Genomic DNA, 24,585 nt, shown 5'->3' with positions numbered 1-24,585 from the left:
ATATATATATATATATATATATATATATATATATATATATATATATATATATATATATATATATAAAGAAATGGAACTTTCCCCACTCACAAAATATGTAACATAGAATAATTATCTTTTTCTGATACATTAATCAGTATAATTGAAGGGAGATCACTCCCCTCTCCTTGACAGTAATTTAGCGGTTAGCTCCCTTTCTTCATGTCACTGACATGAAGATTCTTGACAGTAATTTAGCGGTTACCTCTCTTTCTTAAGGTGAGCGACCTGATATTTCTGCGTAGATAGCAATTCGTTTTTGACGAAATGGTGATATTGAAAGCGAAAACACTCTCGCTTGTGAAAATGACAGTGATTGTAATAACAACGTCACTAGTTAGAATGATTGGCAAAAATCAGTACAAAATATAGACAATAATTTTGTAAGTTGATCGAGTTTGATGCAGGAGTGTGCATAATTTAGAATCTGATTTCTCTCATGTTGGTACATTATATATATTATTTGATTAGTTGTAAAAATCGTTAAGATTTCACGTACAGATTTAAAATTCAGACATTCTCCACGTAGGCCAATTAAGTGTCCGCTCTGGTCAGTAAGTTTGAAATATATCTTGATAATAACGGATTATGACAACGTTGATAAACAGGATTAATAGGTTCTTGTACAATCAAATATCCAGGAGGTACTTGCGGAGTGAATGTATATAAAATATATCATTGTTGAGCCTTATTTGACTTTTTAAGATCTATTTGAAATCTGTCATCAATTACGTCGTATACAAGACTGACTGAAATCTTTGATGTTATATTAACGATTCCTGGTGAAATATGACGACCTTGATTGTACGGATTATTATTGTGTCTTAGAACAGCTGGAGGAGGAGCTATTTGTTTTCATGACTCGAGTGTTTTAGGAAAGTTTACGTTGATAAGATTGTGAGTGATTATTTTAGTTCATCAATTTCATATCCTGGTATTACGATCGTTGGTAATTCAGCGTCACTTATTTTGTAATAATCAATAAATAATTGTTTTACTCATATTCTTTTTCAACATTTCCTTCTTTTCTTGTTACTGCGAAATCGCGTACTAACATTTGTTTCAATTACAACCAGGTTGATGTACTGGAGATCTGATATAACCTGGTTTAGAGTTGTAAGGTTTCAATGATCTCTTGTTTTATGTCGATATTATAATATTGTGTGATACTGGAATTTTTTTCGTAAGTGATTTAGAGTGTTCAGACGTAATATTTTCAAACAAATGGGTATCAGCACAATCTTGGTTTTATCCTTCCATCAGCTTGTACATAGACTTTAAACACTAAATTATGAAATATATTGTCAGAATCAGAGAGAAGTTCAGAACCCCACGGATATCTTCTTTGATATTCTGGATATTTAACAAATACTTTCTTGTTTGTATTAAAATCAGAAATTTTTGGTTCCGGTATTGCTTGATATTCTGGTACGATTTCAGGCCAACCTAAAACAGATCTGATTGACGATTGATAAAGATCTACAACGTAATCTGGATAATTTATCTCTATCGCGAATGATAATATTGGTTGATTCACTCTTATGGCTATTTTCGCTTCTCTTCCAGTTACTGATTTGATTCTGCGCTGAAATTCATCATTGCTTTGTTCGATTTGATAATTCCCTTTAGGAATAGAAACAACTAACCAGTCGAGGGTTCCATCATCTTTATTTTAATTTGCAAATACAAGTGAATTATTCGTCTGTAATTCATCAAATGGTTTTGATATGATATTTGGCTAACTATAATATAATCGTAATTGTGCTAGTGCGAGTTCTTTCACTGGAATCGCAGTTGGAAAGTTAACACTAAATTCTGGATTAATTGAATTTACTGATATCATCGCTGTTCTTGCTGGATTCGTATTCGTTAAGATTTTTTGTAGTAGATCCCTTGGCGATGTCATTGTTATTTAAATTCTGATTTTCTAAACCAATCACTGTCATTGCTTCATTGTAAATTTGAATCATCTCCGTGAACTCAAAATCTGATATTTTTCCATCAGTAAGGCTTGTTGATAATAATAAGGATGATTTCGAGTATGCTAGAGTTGCTGTATGTAATTGTATTATATAATCATGCAATTTTGCATTTGTGCAGGTGTATATTGCTTTTTCTCAATGATATTGAGAACACCGGCAATCTTTGTTGTAGTTAAAACACAAATACTTACAACTACTGGTACTATCAAAGTTATTGTTGATAATAACACGCCGGTTCCAGAAATAACAGGAGATGCTGAATAAACAATTACATCAACAATAACTACACGTCTGCGATATTTCTTTATTTTTACTGCATACTGTTCGACGGTATCTTTTAATTTTGTTTGCCATTCACGTGCTTGATTGTACCTAAATTTTTGAACGTCGATTGAATTGCTCATTATATTTTACTTAGTAACCAATTGAAGTGTTTCAGCCACAAATTCCAGACACCACCAGTAAAACTTTGCAGATAATTTCTTATCAGTTGCTTCCAGAATAAATATTTCTTCGTTTTCTTTATTTAATATGATAGACACAACTCCAGAAAACTTATCGGTTGAATGCCGCCAGGAATACGTAGTAAACATCTCAAATTTTGCAGCGCTGAACACGGACAGCCTGTACAAACCAATGACTTCTGCAGTATGTTTGAGAGTTTTATTTTGCTGTGACCATGTTGAGAATCCTAATGATACTGTGTATACTGTGTTGGTAATCTGCCCGTGGGGGATTTTAATTAGATTAATTTTTATAAAGAGATCAGGAATTTGACTTATGACATCTTCTAGTTTTATTTTTCTAATCGTTTCAATTTCTGATATAGCTGTTTTAATATCAACGAGTTTCACGTCAACAGTAAACGGCTTGCCAAAGAAATCATCTGCGATTTTATTGAGTTTTTGAAAATTTCTACGAGTATTTGAAAACATATTTACGTGAATGTCATACTCAGCTTGTAGCGTGGATAATTTAGTATATGCTGTGTCTACATAGTTTTTTGTCGAGGCATCTTCATCTGGTGTTGGATCTCTTATAACAACTATTTTGTTCCCGTTCATACTGAGTTCGCCCATCATTGTATCACCTGTGTTCCGCAAACGATTAGCGATGCTCCTTGCAATTTCATTTCTAATTGATGCGAATGATATATCTGAGTCTCTGATTTTTCCGCCATCAGTAAATACTGGAATGTTATCCGTAGTAGCACCGAGAACTCTACGAACTATATCTTTCCATTCGATGTCGTTCGTCTTTAAAACACCGTATTTATCCTGAAAAATAGCAGCTTCATCTCTGTCAACTACATAGAGCTTCATAATATCAGCGAGTTCATCTTTAGTCACGTAACTTGACAAATCAATATCTTTTATTTCTTGCCTTTGATAGAAGATCTTCCGTAAATATGAACGATTATACTTTAAGATCTGTTTAAAACGATGCGATTACTTGTATAATCATGCAAGACTTTATGAGGTGGCAATGTTGATTTTCATATAGCGTTCAAGTACATTAATTACTTCAAGACCATATATTGGATGATCTGTCATTGTATGTGATGGTAATGTTGAATACCAGACTGGAGTTTTTATTGTGTTGTATATTTTAAAAAATCAAATGTTGGAGGAAGCCCATACGAATCGAAATAAACGATTCCAGGTGGATTAATTGCGTATGCCACCCAATGGGTACCAGGCCCTGAATTATCATGAAGATTAATAATGCCTGTTTCAAAATCGTTTGGTTGTTTTGGCAATTGGTCACACATAAAAACACCTCTAAAACATTTTATATTTAATTTTTTTATCAGCATCAAGTAAATCAAAATTTGACATTGGACGGATTAACGAAGAGTTTCTGGAAGTCTCAGACCTTTCCCGTATCGATAAAGGGTTCCCGGTAATATTAGACCCCTTCCCTTTTTTATATCCTTGTCCTGTTGCTTTCTTTAATGCCATTCCAGCGGCTTTTCCAACAGTACCTAACGCGGCTGCTTTCGCTACAGCTAGGGCTTTAGCGGCTATTTGCTGGTATAGCTGCAAGAAGTGGAAATATACCACCAACTTTAACCATGTATGTGTAATAGCGCTCGGAGAAAGATGAAGTTGATCTCCCGTTTTTGAGTCTAAAGCCTTATTAAAATGTTTAAGTTGAGTCTTAGTTAATGATAATTTGTTTGGCCCACCATTAGAAATTTGATCTTTTTTTTAGTGATATTTTTGTTTCGCATTTACTCGCGAGTTTTGATTGTAATATTTTCACCTGACCGGAAGTCAGAGTGACTCTGACGTGACTATACGACATTTTTATAATATGATAAGTGATTTAATTACATGTTTTCTACTGGAGCGTCAATAACTCGCATTCTTCCACCAGCACTTTCTAGTAACTTTGCTTTGTCTGAAAGAATAACTGCAATTGCTCTGTCATTACCATGAATAACTGGTGGACCAACTACAGCAACAGGAGGTTGTGTTACTTGAGCTCGAAAGTGAATATCAACGACATATTGTTTAGATAAATCAAGATGCTCCAGAAAAAGTAATAAATAGGATACTGTGTCGTAAAATCGAATTGTGATATTTGCAACCCTGTGTCTATATTTTGATCACGTCCCGTAAATGTCATCAAACGATGATATGCAGGAGCTACATGAGTTTGATAAAACTTTAACAATATATCCTCAGCTGGTTCTTGGTGTCCGTTTATTAGTAAATAAACTTCATTAACTCCAAGTTTGTCAAATATCAAAAGGCTACGTGTTTGTGAATTTATTCTGGCAAAATTTTAAAAAGCAACAAATATATGTCGTGGTGCGGAAACACCCTGCTATGATGCTATGTGCCATGTAAATAAACGATTAACACTAGTTTGAACACTGTCTGTGGTCACTGTCAACCATGATATTAATGATTTACCAACTGAATCCATAAAAGAAAGTAGTTTTTGTTCTTCGGCAATCGTTGGAGACATTACCGGCATCCACAACGAACGTTTTGTCAGTATTACTTTATCAGCTTCACCAGCAGGTCGCTAAATTGCATCATCATCAGTAGCTTTTCTTACAAATGCAACTTTGTCTATCTCCAAAGATAACTCTTCTAACTTTTCTGCAAAATCCAAAAATATGTGACAGTGGAAATGCGCATGGAAATCTTCTACGCACATCTTTCAGCATTGATCGTCGTGATAAAAATCATAAGTTGTAATCTTGATTAGCACCATGAGACACCGGCCACACCGCAGCAGCAGCAGTGTCGGCATCGTTTCATGGTCGTCTTATATTATGCGGTCTGTGGTCAGGGCTGACAGTACCGCCTTTGGCGAGCATCATTGTCGGGCCGGCTGATCTTGCATAATCATCTGAATATCTTGCTGGACCCATTATTGACGTGGCAACGTCAACATCATTCTGAATTGATTCAATTTGCTTCCGTCGATGATATACGTGGCACTGTCAAATAACGACATGATGCCGTTGTTGACTAAACCAACTCTGACATCAGCTGCGTATTCAGTATCATCTGCTTTTATAATTTCACCTTGTACCTCAATAAATGCTTCAGCAGGTAAGAAATATCTGCTTGTATCTTGAACTTGTAATTCAATTCGACTACGCTGATTTGGTTGTCGTGCGTCGTAAGAATAAATTGATAATTCCCTATAGATTCATCTTTAAGAACTGGTGCGTCTACATCGAACGCTGGATCGGATACACGTTTGAACATTTTATTATAATTGTTATCGTCTAAAACTAAGACCACTTCCTGCTATCAACTTGCTGTAATATTTTTTCTACTTCACCAGCCATTTCTGATAGTTTTTGATTTGCGGCTTGATTTATTATTTTACTGACATTTGCAGGCATACGTTCAGTGCTGGCCAGTTTCACTGGTGGTTGTGGTTTTCTTCGTACTAATCTAGTTAGTCTATCATTGACTGTCGAGAATGCTTTACCGGCAAGATTACCAATATGATTAATACCTTCATCACGAATAACCTCAATAGCCTTCATCCCTAATTGTTTTGCAATCGTTATTGCGTTTGGGGCCATTCTTTTGAAAAAAACCATAACAGTATTAATAAGTCCATCTCCGTAAATCGCTTTGTAAGTTGGTAATCGTGAGTTTACAACCCTGACTATTACAGGTCTACGTTGTGCATTGTGTACAATCATTTTTTGAATTACATACTGATTAATTAATTGTTTAATCGCTGTGATAACCATCAGCCATTTCATCGATGAGAGAACGATAGATGTTGCGATCCATAATACCGCCAGTAAATAACCTTCGACAAATATTAGATATTTCATTAATAATTTCCGGCGAATTATTTCCAGCACGTTTTCCTCCAATCAGAACTTCTAATCTATCTACGTCGGAACGAACACTGTCAAGACAAGTAAAAAGACCGCTGCCTTGAGTAGAAAAACCACTTCCTGTGGCACCGGGAGGCGTGTCATCGCCATAATTTTTTTCTCCATTTTTCTGGAGGAAGATAAAGACTTGCTTGTTTTGCTGATTTTTCTTGTTTAGTTTTCAATCTCTCTTCTGATGCCAAAATTATATGTTTCTTTTTATATATTGTTTAAAATGCTCAAAACTCATGTCATTATCACTTGGAATGATATTAGAAGATATTGAATATAAATCTTTAGCCCATTTGTCTTGGTTTGCTCTGTAATCATCAATATATTCTGGTTTCATAAATTCTTCCATTTTATCTGATGTAGTAGCAATATTTTCTAATCTACCCCTACTAAATTTATATTTTTTTTAAATACCTTCCGGAATAAATTTATTCTTGATATTAATTAGTTCTGAATCGTCTTCTTCCTCCTCCTCCTCTTCTTCCTGTTGAAATGTTATTGGTTTCTTTTGTTGAGAAACTTTTGGTTCTGATGAAAGAATTAAAGGCAGAGGTTTTAATGGGGAAAGTTTTGATGGTTGTCTTCGTGTCCGAGTCATTGTCATATAAATATTTTCTCGCTGCCTTTCTATTTCATTTTTAAACTTCACAAAAGTCACATCATTATAGGAGGCTCTTGATTTATTAAATTTGATACGAAATATCCAGTTTTACTATCGACTTACAGATATTCAGGCTTTAAAAACATTGTTTTTGTATCAAAACCTACGATTGCAAATGAAGCTAGTTCACTTAAATTCGATGATCTTTCTATGCATTTCAAACTAATATCGTTAAAGTTGTCAATTAATTCAGCTTGTTTTTTTTTTTCTACAACTTTTCTTGTCCACCTTCAGCATTACATACATTAGCAGCAACTATATTAGCTGGAATAGTTTCCAAAATAGCTATTGCTTTTTCAGTTGCTCGTGCAACTCGTTCAGTAACTTCTGTAATTAGTTTAAATATTTTTAAATAAGTTTTTTTCTAAGTCATTTCTCATAAACCTCTGAAAGCCATTGGATCAGAATTTTTCATGACATTGTACAGTTAGTATCTAAATGTGTGTGATCATTACAATTTTGTAGAACAGTTGGCTAGAGTGTATTTTATTCTGTATAAATTTAACGACCATTCTAGGCTTTTCTCGCAATCTTTTGAAGACCATTACTCCACGTTCTTGCAGCAAGCTACTGAAGACCAGTGTACTAGATGACTCCGCGATCATTCATAGAAATTGATGGACAGTGTTCTAATTATTTTGAAACACATTATTGAAACATAATAAGTAGTAGTCTATGGTTTGTTTAAGAACATCTAAGAATAGCAGATAGGTCACATATAGACTATATGACGCATGAACCGTATTTACCCAAATACTTAAAAATTATATAAGTATTAAGAAAGGTAAAATCGATGATGTAATTAAGCGTTAGCTAGACAGATTACGTTACAACACTGACAGCTATAAGTGTTAGAAGTACATCGTGATCGCCGACTAGACGTATTGAGATAATAATTGTTCCATTTTTTAATCAATATTATTCAACACCAACATATAGGTGAATTACGTCAGATGCATCGTACAATTACATTGAAACAAAGCGCATTCACGAAAATGTGTTCCGTCTCATCGATATATCCAATCACAATCTGGCCTCATCTGCTATAAGACATGAGTATTTTGACATGTTTTCTGAGAGCGAAATATTTTCTGATAGTATATCGGTATATATGATTGATAAGATACGACTTTAACTCAGCCGAGAAGCGATACAATTAGCTCTAATGACTATAGAGTATATTATTAATAATGTGCGCATTAAAATGTGACATAAAACTACTGTTAATACATCATAAAATGGGACGAGAAATCTTAGTAGGTGAAACTGGAATCAGTGAACACACAATACAGAGGCACCTATTCTCTGTTGGTACCGGCTGATTTATATACAATGTACAATCCACAATGATAAACGTTCAGTGTTAGGCCGGTCTTTTCCAAAACGTGTTGTATAAATTAAATATGTTAACTCCTTAGCTTATTGGAACAAAATCAAATTCATAAGCCAAATGGAACTTGATAAAGTTGGACGTATGTGATGGCTTTTTAACTAATGCTCTCGGAACGTTTCTTGCAATTTGCATGGCTTGTGGTCCACTGCTTTCTATACAAATTGAATACCATTGACCAACGTCTGTTTGTATAAGATTTTCACGCCAATTTATCAAGTCATTTCTCATAAACCTTTGAAAGCCAGTGGCCCAGAATTTTTGATTACATTGTACGTTAGTGTCTAAATGTGTTTGATTATTAAAATTTTGTAGAACAGTTGGCCAGAGTGTTTGTTTCTGTATACATTTAACGACAATTCTAGGTTTTTCACGCAACCTTTTGAAGACCATAACTCCACGTTCTTGCAGCAAGCTACTGAAGACCAGTGTTCTAGATGGCTCCGTGATTATTCATAGAAGTTGATGGAGAGTGGCCTAATTATTTTGAAACACATTATTGAAACATAATAAGTAGTAATCTATAGTTTCGTTAAAAACAACAAAGAATAGCAGATATGTCACATATAGCCTATACTACGCAGTAACCTATTTACCGAAATACTTACATATACTTGTAGACCATGACAATAATTATATACGTAGTGAAAAAAGGTAAAACTGATGTTGTAATTAAGCGTTTGCTAGAGAGGTTACGTTCCAACACTGGACAAGAAATAAGTGAAAGCAACAGGTCTATTATTAACATCATTTGACTTAAAAGGCTGCATGTAGATCTGTTTCAAACGTTTAGAATAAATTGACATATAGTTTTGCCAGAAAACACTTAAAAATGAAATTAGTTGCATAAATATAAAGCACGTCGACGATATATGTTTCGTTTCTCGTCTCTTCCAAAACATTTATTTGGTTACGGAATCCGTCGAGGCCACAAAAGAAATGTTCAGATAGATTATGTATGAAGTGAATGTAATAGCCGAACAGATCAATCTTAGGCAAGTTAGGTTGACTACTGAAGATGAAAATGATAGGCATGTTGACATAATATTTATATTTAAAGGAATAAACTTATAACATTATGATCTTTCTTTCAGACTGGTTTCAACACGAGTTAGCTAATCTCATGTACATCTATGTATATGCAAAACCACAAAAGGCTAGTTGCGGGAGAGACTACTCGTTAGCTAAAGAGCCTTGAAATAACCAAGTCGCAGTCAGATTCAGAAATTGTCAATTTCAATTGACAAGTAAATTTTGCACATGAAATCTATCACGAAGTTATATTATAAATCAAATCGGTACAACCTCTATACTGCAAACAGATACGCAAATCGCGTCAGGTTACTGTACACAGGTCAATTCGATTTACAATTGTTATAGGCCAACAATGTACAGTTGTTCTCACTGAATTCAATTGTTTAGCCAAACCAGTCTACAACCAATGGAAAAATAGAAAACATACTATATTCACATATGAAGATGAAAAGTATTATAATTGAACACGAACATAAGCCATCAGTGCCTGTAAAGCCAAAACGCCACCGGTCCGGTTCTCTTATTACTCAAGTATGGTGGCTCTACGATGTTCATAAATAATGTGGCCATGTTCCCGAATACACACAGGACAGAGTGAAATATTAACAGAAAGCAAGTAACTGGTGACATATAGTTATTTTAACTAATCAGACAGACCTTGGCTTAAGTTATTTTGATTACATACTATGAACCTTTGCTCTCTGTATTTGATGGTCGCACTACATGCACACCAGCATTTTTGTTTGAAGGATATAAGAATAAGAATAGGCTGAATCAAGCTGCTTACTAACGGAATATACTCTATACTTTTTATGGAGTATGTTCTCTATCGGTTTGATTGATTTAAAGTATTAGAATTGCGTATTTTATCTATTATTTTTAACATAGTGAAAATCATTCATTATCCCTACATTATTTTGTGTATTTCAAAAGCGTAGTACTTGCATGGTTTGGACAAATATCTAAAATTCAGGGCGTTGTGTATTTAGCTTTATGCAGAATTTGCTGTGTATTTTATCAGGGGACTGAAGACAGTAGCAATACTGTCAAACAGAGTAGAAAACTAATGCGACTGACATTTTATTTGATCAGTTAATCACTCTTGCATTATTTAGCTCTACGAAGGCACTGACGAGGTAAATAAAGTTCTTATCTGTCTTAAACGGAACGCATTGTTCAGAACTCACATTAGTTGTCTCCTTGATCGAGATTCATGCATACTAATGAACAGATTAAGAACTTGATATAATTTTATAGAATTTCATTTATATCCGGTTCTGATTAAATTATGTACATTTATGTAATTTAGCAAGATCGTAAACTGCAACAATATTGACCAAGGTCAATGGACACTGATTAGATGATTTTACATCTGAATGGCTGATTTTACAAACGCCTGAGTGTTGTTTTTTCTTGAAATATTTTATTAAACTTATAAACGCGGTTTATATTATCAGTATGATCAGAATTTTGACTTCTTAGCAGGATCTACACCAAATAGTGCAATTTAACGCAAAAGTAAACATTTCTTTATCATATAATTGTAAATAACCGGTCTTTATTTTAACATAATTTACCTTAAAGGAAGCAGAGATAGTCAGCCATAATATTCACTGGTGTGAATCATATGTTTGTGTCGAAGGAGAATACTTGCCTAACAAAATAAATGCAAACCCAAATTCGAAACAAGATAATAAACGCTATTTTTAATTTGAATAGAACCACGTTTGATTGATAATACTACCATTACGGATTGAAATAAATACATTGTCAAATGTATCGCTGGATAAATAGAGATCCAATATAAGTATAACGATTACACTCGATGATGAACAAAGTTGCATTAAGATTGAGAGAATGAAGTAATACAATTCTGTAACACTGTAATACTTGTGTGTTGCACGTGGACGACGAAAGATATGTACAACCTGAACGTAGAGAAGATCATATTTTCCTTACCTTTGTGTAGGCATGTGCATGAAAGTATGTGTGACTTTTCTAATGCTGAGTTAGCTTCAGTTAGAATATCATCAGTGCAAATCTTTTATGTAAGATTTCATGTTTGCTTGCACAGAATTATATTATTATGTTTACCATATTTGAAATTATTAAAATATATATTTTTGTGCATGTGTGGCGAATCCTTGGTTGCGGTTTCAAGTATTGCCATTTTAAATTGCTTAAAATATTTATCGTCTACATGGTCACATAAGTACCGACATTAATCTTATCATATTTTATATAAATACATAGCGTTACACAAATGTTTTTCCAAAAGTATATGATTGTATTCTTAGCTTATAGAAAGTAAAACAAATTTGGCAAATTGCTTTTATCCTTCACTTTTCACAAATTTGAAACCAAAGAGTAAAACAGACAGCATGGTCTTAGAAGAAAAAGAAACAAAACAAATATTTAATTATTATTTCAGTCCATGCGAAATCCTCTGAGGTCATAAATTAAAGCTAGGTCGTTTAAAGATATTGGATGACTTCGATAAAGAAGACGATAATACACATATTAGTATTAACTTTATCTTTGGAAATAACTGTCTGTCTGATTAAATTATAATAACTAGAATCAACATTATATAACTTTGGTAGATAGTCTACGTAGTTTTGTTCCCATCATTACTAAGGAATTCATTCACATGCAGTGTCAAGTGCTACATTAAGTTAGCTATATGAAAAATAACAGGTCCACTTGGTCATCTTCCTGAAATATTGGTAAGCGTTAATGACAAATTATTCTTCAAGTGCGATGGCCGGTACACGAAATTAATATTGCTTAATTGAAAAAGAGAAGAAAAAGCAAAAATGAACTAAAATAGTATTAAATTATGAAGTCTTTTATTTATAATAGATACTTTCATTCAACAGTTATGATTGACATAATATCTTCCACAGAACATTTGTACAGCGATAGTCATGTTATCAACTTCGTCCATAGACACATATAGTATGATTTTCTTTTAAAATTGACACGATAATTCAACGGCTTCAGTTGATCTGTACTGTTATTCAGCGAAAATGGTATTAACCTCTTCCTTAGAGGCACGTATCCGGCAGACTCTTGGTAAAGAAGAAACCTGCATTTACCTCTAGATCCGCACACAGCCGACCGTTCATAATTTTCAGTTTCTTGAACTTCAAACAGACATCATGTTTTATGAACCTAAAGTCAACTGTGTCGCAGTACTGATGTGGCGGTACTGCAAACAAAAACCAAACAGTGCAAATAGGAAACTTTGCTGCATAATTTAATTTTTGGATGCATTAGTGATTTACAAAATATAAAATGATTAGTCTACAGCAAACATGGGTCCCTGGTTTTTTGGATTAAGTGCATCTACATTCCAATTTTGTTATCGAACTGAACTAGGAACACAAACAAGCTCTAATCAGTATTTCAGTCTGGTTGGTACAGAAGTACTTGGGGTGTTTTCGTTATAAAGAATGATTCTTATTGGAAAAAAGACATGTTGCTTGTTTTCCACATTTGTGCCATGTATTAGATATTTTTAATTTTCATGTTACAAAGTGAACAGTGAGACAATTTATCATAATGGATTTGCTCTTTCTATGATTTTAACAGTCTCGTAAAACATTGGAAATTCGGGAATCAATATCACGCTTTCATATTATTTACAAACTCAAATATGTTTTGTTATCCCGGTAAATTTAAATGCTCCCTCCTATACACATTTCTGCGTCTCTATCTTAACCGTGACTTCGCAAAACTGTCAGTCTTCCAAATTATATTAAACAATATATAACCTTTGATGCGATTTATTAACTGGAGCGTAGCGCGCAAACTACAAATGCTAGAATTATCGTCGGCAATCATGTACAAAAAGAAATGCTTCCTGTCCAGATCTCATGCCTGAAAACTTCCATTGAATTTCGGTTTCTGCGAGTCAGTCTTTCAAACTACCTTTGTCTCACAGACTAGAAAGAGCCATATGTGCATAGAATATGCTCTACTGGCGCTGGACACTAGCAGGGTACACATATCAGGATAAGGTTGCTGTTCAGGAGGTAGTGATGAATCAAGCATACTCGATTGACAAATGCCATTAAATTCCTCCGATTTGTTCTATACATCTTAAGTTTGTTTGTTGCGATTTGATTTAATATTTGTTCTTAAATATGAGGACCATGCTAATGTGTGCAATACGTGCAGTCAGTATATTGAATCTTGCATTCGGAAACAGGTGACTGCATGACAGCTATTGGATGCTTGACAGCTATTGGATTCTTTACGTACCGTTTCTGTAAAATGTTTGGTTGCGACTGTTTGGTACGTATTCGAGTCACAGTCAAGTTTCCATCTTGCAAAATGACCTGCCGATCAACTCATACTCTGTACTTGCCAGGCTTCGTATTAAATCAGTATATTTTTGTCCTTTGTCTTTAAGGTATTAAATATAGGACAAAAGAAGTTCGTTGAATGTCGAAATTAAGGACCAAAACATATGCAATCGGTACAATACAATCAGAAAACCTTCAAGATAAAGCTTTGTGTTGTTATGACTACGATATAATAAGCAGAAATGTCCAAAGACTGCTTTATTTCTAAAATTTGAACCCGTCTATTTCTCTATATTTTTGAATTGTGCAGATGTGCAGCTGTAGTCGGCATTCTACAGTATGCATTATTTTTTACCTATAGTAGATCAAATCGCCGTCAAAAGATAACTAACAGTCTATTGTGGGATAATTTAGAAATATGTACAGCTGACTTGTAGTCAGAAGGTTACACAACCACTCATCCAATTTAGCGCTTATTTGAACTACTGATATTATTTATAATGATTTTATCAAGAACTCGCAAAGCAGCATGTGTAAAAGAAAACGAAAATGATGCAGTTTCTGTTAATTATCATAAACACATATTATGCTGCCAATTCACAAAGCACTATTGAAATTGATATTGACTGCCCTGGTGTCCTAAGTGGTTAGAGCGCCCATCGCTGACGCGGGAGGTCGAGGAATCGAACTCCGAGCGGTTCATACCTAAGAATCATATAAAATTTTTAATGGAAGCTGCTTTCCTTGGAGTTCAACATTAAGAGGGTAGTGTCAGGACTGTTATGCCTGGTGTCAGGATAACATAACTGGGTGGGATATGATGCTATATGTATGCGGCATGATGCCCCAGTGCTAATATATCACTATAAACTGACTCATTTAATTATGACTACGAATAACGATTTTAGAAAACATCGGATTGATAGTAATTCGTCACGTTTTTTGTATAGTCCAATGATCCAGACAAGGTTTGTACTGCACATGTACCCTGTTTGCACCGCATACATCAAGACGTGTTCATGGTTTGGCCCCAAAATTGGCTTCTATGATAATGAGTCTGTGATCTGTACGACGTGAATATTCCACCATTTAACAGGATGGGCATATTATAGTTAAGTATAATTCTAATTCTCATTACATTACATTATGCTAAAACGTAAGGCTTGTATAATTATGGAGAATCAAATGTTTTTCTGCTTGCTTTTATATGCATTACTAATTTGGGAAAATAATTATAAAGGATTGTATGCATGTTTTTTAACGATTTTTCTTTATTCACAATAAAAAATAAAACAATAATACAGACTGATTGGCTGTACGTTTAAATAAATGGTTGCTCACGGCCATTAGTATCGTATATTAGTACAACTGTCATTATTATGTCATGTAACCTTAAACATAGGTATTTTTGTGTGTTTCCAACAAAAATCATCATTACATCCATCTACGTAAATTTATTTGCCAATGGGATGGATACAACTTCGTATCTCTGTTGGTATGTTAGCATATCATTTCATTACATCTTCCCAGGTTTTGATTCTATATTGGTAATGGCATAAGTAGCTCATAATACATTACCCATGCCCCTTCTTGCCTGCTGTGAAAAATCACGGGGCATCATGTCCTAAAAATTGTAATTTTGGATGGAATCCATATCCACACGTTGTTTTGATATTTTCGCCAAAGCCCTACTAAAACACATCCTTTTATCCGATTATTTTAAGAAAATATTTTCTTACCATTAAATTCCTTGCTGAAAACATTTTGGTGAAAAGCGGTAATTGAACCAACGAGGTTTTCAGCCTTTGAGTCATACGTCAATATGATGCAAACTGCAGAGAGAAAAATACGAACATAATTTTAACTTAGCATGAGACGGATGTATGACTATATTTCAATTATATAAGCGGCACGTAGATGGTGGATTATGGATCACACATGGTTTATTGTAGGATAATGTTTCCTTGATCACACATATAGAGTTCGAATCCGAATCTTGATGTGTTCCCTATCCATGTGGCAAATATTTACACACAGAAAACATTATTCCATCATTATTATCTAATATATCGCTAAACATAACTAAACCGAAACCCTTCACCAAACGTGCTCACATGAAACGTATGCAATTATATATTATAAGATGTATTCAAGCATCATTTCTCGGTAAACATACATTTACCTTGTCTTTGTCAGTAAGTGTAATGAATTGCAAAACAGTGGACATTCTTATAATAAATGTATGTTATTATCATGTTATTGCGATAACGATTGTCTGCAACATTTAGAAAAATAATGAGTCAGAAATATAAGGATCATTACGAAAAGTGAAGCCTCGGGACATGATCCGAATCTTCAGATGCTCTCAATGAGACATAATTGAGCAATCAATATTGAATACTAGTGATACAGCTAATTTTGTTATATACGTACCAATTTCCAGATAAATGAAAAAAATCATATAACACAGCTGATAATCAAAATAAATTAATTTATCTTTCAAACCTTTTAATACAAATTTCAGCTGTATTCATAAACGTTTCAGTTTAAGTTAAAACATGCTCATGGATATAGATTTAGCGAATAAAATATCTCAAACAATAATCTCACATGTTCATTACAGTCACAGCCAAGAACACATTATTTGAGTTTGGGGCAGTATTCCCATAAATGCACGTGCATTTATTGTGTAGATGTAAAGGTTTGTATCATCGAAGATTTCTCGTGCTGAATGACCACAAATGTAAATCTCTGATTCGCGTCTGGTAGCGGCTTAACTGTTTTGGGCGGAATTTTCGGGGAGTCTCGATTTGGAATGGGAAGAACATCATAATCATAACAGTCAATTGTCACGGGAATGACAGCATGATTCAACCGGATGATATACTACCTGTCACAGAGTGATACTCATTTCTAGTTGCATGTGAAGCGAGACTTCGACATATTTAATCACAATCGGCACATTTATTCAGCATGTAGGTTGTTGAATTGTTGTTGGGGCTATTCTAACATCGAAAACGTTTTTGCAAGTGGATTTATGCCTACCGATGTAAGTGTTCCATTGAGGCAAATTGCCATTGCATGACTTATCTTGCATAATTGTGAGCGGTGAGTGTTCATCTTGAGGAAAACATTATTACAAATTATCATTCATCTTTTCGGTCAATATTTATAGCCAGATTAAATATTTGTCATGGAGATTCATATTTTCTGGATCGTGGCAAAGGAAAATAATATAATCTGCAACAGGGCAGATTTGTGGATCGTCATGACAAGCAAATTGTTATTGACGAAACGTTATATAATTGCCTTTCACATGTACTGTCTTTTAGTTTTCGAACAGTATGACCATTTATAGCTACAGACGTCAGTTGTAACGGAAATGTCTCCCAAATACAGTTGCAAATTTGCCATGTTCTGAAATCTGATTTCAACGTTCTTTTCTAACTTCGCACTTAGGTTACATTTTAACCTGTTTCACAACAGATGCACAATACGTTCAGTTGTTTCGCAGTGTTTTTTTTCTTTTTCTCATACTATCAACATGATGTGGAATTTCTTCATTTGATAAATCAGCCAATGTAGGAACTTGTTTAATTTTAGAGCGGGCTCTTCAGCGGCATTGTCAAGAACGTCATCCAGAATTCATGGTAAATACGCATACTTATCTATGACTTCATTGTTGAACAAACCATCAATGAATATAATTTAAAACTTTCCATTCTAAAGGAAATCCACTGATGTTACTAATAATGAACTTGTATATATTTGCTCTACCCTACAGTACTGTCTTGACACGCAATTCAAGATTGTGATCTTGTTCCAGACGAACAATTAAGCTTTAGTAATACTTGAATCATAAGGAATACATCATTTGTTTTGTTGACGTGTCACCAAACATGCTTTTAAGATACCTCATACTGGACATATAACTCAGGGGTTCTTAAATAAGGACACTGCAAGAGTTTGGTAGCTGGTATTGCTAGAATTGCCTCTCAAAGAACGCTACTACTGTACCAGGAAAACTCTAAAAAACTCGTCGAAACCATGTTTGAGAATATGTTGAAACTAACAAGCTGTTTCGGAGGTACCAAACGTGTACCATACTTATAAAATTGCGTATCTCTTTGTTTCAAGTATATAATGAAAACTTTTCCATTGAATTGCTCTAAGAACGTGTGCTTGATAAATTACTTCAGGGCAGCTGTGGGCGTACTTTTTCAGGAATTTGTTTATGAAGCTAATCAGTTTCTCTCTGAAATCGTTCACACCATACATTTTGGAAACAATGAATCGAATCAAAGGCACTAGTTTCAAATACATTTTATCGATGGAGACTTTGCCTACCAGCTGTCTACTGTATGAGATTAGAGACTCCTAAATACTAATTATATACATAATCCCTTGTAAATTCTAATTTGTCCAAGGAAAATGAATACAACACGGGATAAAAACACTTACACCGCTATGTAAGGACTTATTATACTTACAACCGCCTTCGCAGTATTTGCAAGTGGAGTTCATGCACTGGAGAGCCGATTCTTCCTTCTTCTCAAGAAAGAAATTCTCTAATGTTCCAATATTAGGAACATTATTTCGGATTAGTCCGGTTAGCATTTTGTTTCTGGTCATGTGATCGTGATCTTTGTTAAATAAAAACGTATACAAGCATTAGCAGTGAAAATTCTGTAAACACATCTAGTTAAGTTCATTCATTGTTACATTTAATAATATTACAAGGACATTTTTATTATATTAAGCTTTTACTTCACTATATTACTATATAAAGAGATAATGATAGGAATGTTCGGATTGTTCGTATTATGTTCTAGAGATTCAGGTTAATCGGTGATTCGTCAGAGTAAAACTCTTTCGAGAGGATTAAATCACATATGCATATGGCGATATGAGCAACTTAAGTCAGTGAACAAAGCATACTTATGTACAAACAAAAGTCCGTTCCTAAGGTAAACAAGTGGCACATGTATGGATATTACCTTCGGTTCGCCCAAGATCACTTGACATGTCTTGTCGAATTATCGAGGTTCCCTGCCCGCTGACCAGGCCTATAGCGACTACAAGAGCGATTAAACTGTTCATCTTAATCACCTGTAGAAATAGAAGTAGCAGTATTGAGGGAAAGTTGCAAAATAAGAATTTCGACAACTTTGAACAGAATCGCTTACGCCCATATTTTCACTCAGATATCGTTAAACATCCCCTTCCCATTCAGACATCCAAATGGTTTAACCTCAGATCTATTACGCATCCAATATAATCCCGCTTTAAATGTTAATACAAAATGTTGTTATGAAAGAATCGGCAATTGTAGTGTGCTAATCATACATCTTATATTGTACACATACTAGAAAGCTCAATTAATTGCTAAACCAATAAACATCTTTTGATTGCATTCACACAGAAAAGGTACAGTACGTTTAGTGGTTAAGTAATGCCCAATTCAGCTTTAGAGACGGAATAGCGTGAACATCTTGCGATGGAAATGACCGAGAAGCGAGGCATACGACAATACTCCGATCACTATTTATTAAAACGAACTAATAGGTATCTCCATAATCATTTGCATACATATGGGGCCTGTTTATTTTAGTGATAAAAATGATTATCGGTGTATGCAAAATATGCTTCAAAACAAACATTCACTAAGCATACAATGTCTCGTTTGAAAAAAATTCTTCAATATTTGGAATATATAAATATTTCGACAAAACGTGAATGACCAAAAACTAAGATCAGATGAAGGAAAAGGAGAATGACTGAACCTGACTGATTTCTCTTTATTCAAGGCGCAAGAAATAATTGAAGGTAAATTGAACACAAGATAAATTGCATCTGTGGTAAAACAACCATGTGGAAACAGTACACATGCTATGAATATAATTATATTGTATCGCCCAATATACCGTATGAGTCGTGCGCGGCAGGTCTATATGAAGAACAATGACGATATAGCATAAATGTCCAATAATGAAGAAAACACAGGAAACAATGTTGTACATGGCCATGTAATTTTGTATGCAGAGACTATATTGTAATGCCATTTTGACTATTACCAGCTTGAAAACTGTTTCTCAGAGAATTGCATATCTTTGCGAGTTATAAGGAAACAAATCCCAATAGATTTGTCCTTAATTAGTACAATTTCCTGTTCAAATCTAACAGAGCGATTTGAGATTTGCTTTTCAAATCTCTGATCATTATTCATAATGTGGTACTACTCCGAAATCGGATATCAAAGACAAAAACGGAACCGAATACACCTATACGAGATGCTGAACATCAGCTTGAGAAGCAGTAGTGTAGTTCATCATTCATAAGTACTTCAAGCATTATTCGGTCATGCGTGTACCGACATCGTAATAAGTCAATCTAAAACCGGCTTAAGAGTGAACAATCGTGCGTTGTAATGTTCAGGAATCAACGTTTGTTTGTGTGTAATATATTTAATTTAGTGGGTGCCAAAAGAGTCGACGACAACGCAAACAAGCTGTAAGGATAATATCAGGACTGATATGTTTGAGATCAAAGAATATTACTTGGATTCCTCACATATTAATAACATCATTTATCACAAAGTTTCATCTTCAAACATCAGATTTTCATGACGTTTCTTACAATTCATTGTTGCTGAAAATTTGGACTGCTAATAAAACACGATCTGCCATTTTACATTTTGCCCGTCTTAGATGATTTATGAATGTGGTATACAACGAAAAGAGAAAACAACTAATGTGACAGATGCAAAGACCGTTAGTTCAGTAAAGAAATGAAGCAGTAGAACGTGTAGCTAAAAATATACTGATGGTAATATTTGATCATATCGATTTTTATTTGGACACATATGCATATCCAGTTACAGATTAATATGTATGTATGTGTATATATATATATATATATATATATATATATATATATATATATATATATATATATATATATATATATATATATATATATATATATATATTAATATTCTTGAATAATTCTTAAAAATATTCAGCTTTTACGACCTGTAGCAACAAAATATGGATATTATTTAACGAGTGACATTAATTTAATCTTAAATAATACGCCATGTTTTGATTGAGTTTACCTCGTAGTTTTTATATTATTGGAACCCGCTTAGAGGGAAAGAATAAGAAATTTTATTCGTTTTGAGTCAGACGATACACAAAGTTTATAATCTGCATTTAAATGGCAAGTGATTATTAAAATGAAGATATCTTTGGAAATCATAATTCAATGACCAACATCCCTTCCAAATAAAAATAAGATTTGAATCAGAAATGTCCAATTTAAATTCGGTTTGATGTCATATATTGGGACTCGGGCTACGTTTGACTAGCCGAATTTGAAGAGAATGTTTGCAATATTGCTACCAAAAGTGTGACAGCTTCAGTACTAAACATTACAGTTGTTAGAAATGTATGCGACATGATAATTACTGGATGTTCCAGTTTTACTGTAACATATTTGTGAACAGATATGTATAGTAGTTGGTTTGGACAAGTAGCTGTTGGAATTGCATCATCTAAAAAGAAATATTTTCCCATTGTTACTATTTACCCGATTGAAAATAATGTGAATTGATAACTTTCTTTAACATTGGAGACTGATTAATGTGAACTTAAGCTTTGTGAACATAGGTGAGTTTATTAACTTCTTTCAGCTGACATTGAAACAACGTTTGTTATATGTGGATTGCATGTTACGGGCAAACCACTCGTCTCTCTATCCACTAAACGATACCCTAAATTATGTATGTAACAAACCTTCGTCCTGCACATTGGCCATATTGCCACAAAAATGTTGATTGTGTTAGTAAGCCAAAGACCAACATACAGGCTGGATAGAGACAATTCACACGATCGCGGCCGATCAGGACATTGAATACTGCGAGATAACTGTATCGGCTTTTTTGGACGAATCAGAGTCACATGGTGTGATATGTTAACATGTTCTCATATAACAATATTACACTGCACACAATATATGCAAATTGTACACACTATGTGACAAAGTATACTAATGAAATAGTGTAGATGCAATAAATCCTGAAAAGGCACAGCATATGTTGGATGTGTTCTAAATGGCAACTATTTATATCCGGTACATTTGTCATTTCGCCCAAAAAGACCTCCCGCGTGATTCCGTGAGGACTTCAGAAAACTCTATTCTGGCAAGTTTTAATTCATATACAGATAATGGTTAATAATCGTATGGATGCATTCAGACATACGTATGTGAAATTAACTGTACAAGCCAAGAACACGTTGAGACTCTTGTAATAACTCTATGAGTGCATTCTGTGGCAGATTGAAACGATTTGATTCAATACGTAATTCTTGCGTGTAATAATCTGCTTCTCACACATGTTACTTGTTACAAGAACTGTGCATGAACATTTCACGTCACTGCACCGACTTCCTGCTATTCATTCTGCTATTCATGTTCATAAAGGCATTTGTTTTTATAATAAAATCTTGCAAATCTAGCAAATCATCAGACTGCAACACTACCTCGATTAGCATTTAACAAGAGTACTCACTGATGGCCTGACGCCAAATTATTCTAGCAAGTACAAGCTACTTAGCACTGTTCGTTCCTACCGTAAGAAGAATTGTATATACATATGTCTCGCTCATCTAGCAATCTACCACTAATTCCCTTTTGTGGTTTAGTGGATAGATGACGTAAGAGTGAACAAATATAAGGCAAAACTAACCCATGCATATCGATATCAATCATATGTATAAAAATGATACAATTGTATTTTTCAAGTTTCTTGAGATTTGGTGAATTGCATAAAGATGAATATTATAAATATATTTTTTTGCTCAATAATGTGGTTTCATACTCTAGCTGCTTCCGCGATTTGATAGGAACATAAAGTTAAGTAACAGGTTATGAAAAATCAATATTTAATATGATAAAATCATGCAAATAAAAATTCCTTTTTTGCTTTCATACCTTCCAAGACCTTATACAAGCATGATCATTTGTTTGTATTGATTAAATTTATGTCAACAGAAATAGCAGTTTTTGGAGGTTGAACAAAGTGGTGCCGGTACTATATTTGCCTAGAGAGATGCAAATGACATAAATTTAACAATTCAAAAAAATAGGTGAGAAAACAAATGAAAATCGTGTGTTTTCGTGCAACAAATGATAACATTTGTCAAGAAAATAATTACGATCTGAGAACAAACTGTATCGCATTGTTGCAGATCCCTGTCGCATCTAAAATGTTTAACATTACATTTAGGGGCCCCGAATGGCCAAGTGTTCTTAAGCGCTCACCGTTACTGATCACTGCCATCTCACCTCTGTCTGCTTGGTTTCGAGTCTCGGGTTTGGCCTATGTGGGTGTGTGAGAAAGCTTGCCAGTAGGTTCTCGTGGGTCGGTGGTTCTTTCTGGGGTTTTCCCGGGTTCTTCTTCCACCTTTAATACTGGCTGCTATGTATAGCCTATCTTGTGCTGAGAAATGGCGTTAAAACTCACAACAACAACAACAAAATTACATTTAAGAAAATAATAGTATTATAAGAAACAATAAAGTGCAAATACGGAAATATAACATGAAAGCAATGTTACAAATATACCCGGAGTTGTGATTTCAAAATGCAAAGTAAAAGAGTGTTCACTTACCTGAGAAAACAAAGGCCATATTTAAAGTGTGTTCACTTACCTGCGAATACAAAGGCTGCTATAAAGCTAAAGGTATATGTTCAACTACCACTGTCTACAATAAGTCAGGTAATGATTATCCTGGACGAAGGATGGTCCTTAAATAGGATACTATGTACAGAATAAACCAATCAGATTCTAAAACGATAATACATCATGAAAACTAAGAGTATTGTTTATAGATCCAGTCCTAGCGTTCTTCAAATAGTTGCATAATCCTACCATTTACCTAAACCTTGCAATTATGCAATTCTTCTTTGTTAGTGTAATCCATGTGTTTTCAGGTTTCAAGTGAAAGTACCGTTATGTAAGAAATGAAAGGAGGTATGGTAAAATTTCCCCAATAAGAAATATCTAGTATTAAGTCGTTAAGTGCAATTTAGTTTAAAGTATTGACAGGTGTTTCAAACAATATCGTTCCTTTTAATACATTTTGTGTTTATTGTTGAATACGATCTATACATCTAGAAATGATTACATAATTTGACCTAATATGGATCATTTTGTTTTCAATCTAAATTGGCTGCAAATCCCCATTTGTATTCTGATGCTCCTAAACAAAAACGTGTCAAGCTATATTTGTTTACTATTGTCTACTATATTATTATCCTTAGTAAATATTTCAATATCAATCAGGATGCTTATCAAACATTTTAGTTTAATACACTGAGTATAAGATGTGAAATCTTCAGTACCCTCCACCATATAAAGCATAGGCGAACTTACATCACAACAATTAATGGTTGAGTTATTCTAAATATTTTCAGCCAAAGTTATATGCCACCAATATTAATCTATTAGGTGTATCGATCGTACTTTTCCAAAGTGGGACAAAAAATATTTGATATCATTGTCCGAATATTAAGAAGGTCACGAAGTTGTATATCTCCACATCACTAGGTAAATATTTCGAAACGTTTATAGCGGATATTTTCTTTCTTTTATGTTTTTTTTTTGTTAAATTATATTTATTGTTTTTGTTTTGAATTTCGTTTACATTTTCACCCCACCCATTTCGATCGTCATTTATACAATACGAGCTTCATCCTGAGAAACATCGCAAGCGGATCCTACCAGAGATAAA

General features: G+C 34.0%; 2 protein-coding genes across 2 annotated transcripts in view; one reads left to right on the top strand and one right to left on the bottom strand.

The window, feature by feature from the left end:
• LOC149790238 (uncharacterized) overlaps window positions 1-24,585 on the top strand; it is a 234,553-nt gene that overhangs the window by 16,646 nt on the left and 193,322 nt on the right. The window lies entirely within an intron of this gene.
• On the bottom strand, window positions 12,315-23,576 carry LOC149790243 (uncharacterized). The gene is made up of 5 exons (XM_089973428.1): window positions 23,503-23,576; window positions 18,790-18,901; window positions 18,283-18,435; window positions 15,532-15,624; window positions 12,315-12,693 (listed from the first exon to the last, which is right to left on the bottom strand). The coding sequence occupies exons 2-5, from the start codon at window positions 18,890-18,892 to the stop codon at window positions 12,530-12,532; spliced, it is 513 nt and encodes a 170-aa protein (XP_089829554.1). The 5' UTR covers window positions 18,893-18,901; window positions 23,503-23,576; the 3' UTR covers window positions 12,315-12,529.

This window comes from Sinohyriopsis cumingii, chromosome 10 (genome assembly GCF_028554795.1).
Source record: "Sinohyriopsis cumingii isolate HCF-2022 chromosome 10, ASM2855479v2, whole genome shotgun sequence".
Taxonomy (NCBI): domain Eukaryota; kingdom Metazoa; phylum Mollusca; class Bivalvia; order Unionida; family Unionidae; genus Sinohyriopsis; species Sinohyriopsis cumingii.
This window is presented reverse-complemented; position numbering and strand designations above follow the sequence as displayed.

Bases quoted from the DNA above. Each gene is read 5' to 3' on its own strand.
- LOC149790243 (XM_089973428.1), bottom strand. From the start codon at position 18,892: ATGAACAGTTTAATCGCTCTTGTAGTCGCTATAGGCCTGGTCAGCGGG. The intron at 18,436-18,789 runs GTAATATCCATA...TATTTAACAAAG, and splicing joins TGATCTTGGGCGAACCGAAG to ATCACGATCACATGACCAGA. The intron at 12,694-15,531 runs GTAAGAAAATAT...TTTTGTTTGCAG, and splicing joins TTTCAGCAAGGAATTTAATG to TACCGCCACATCAGTACTGC.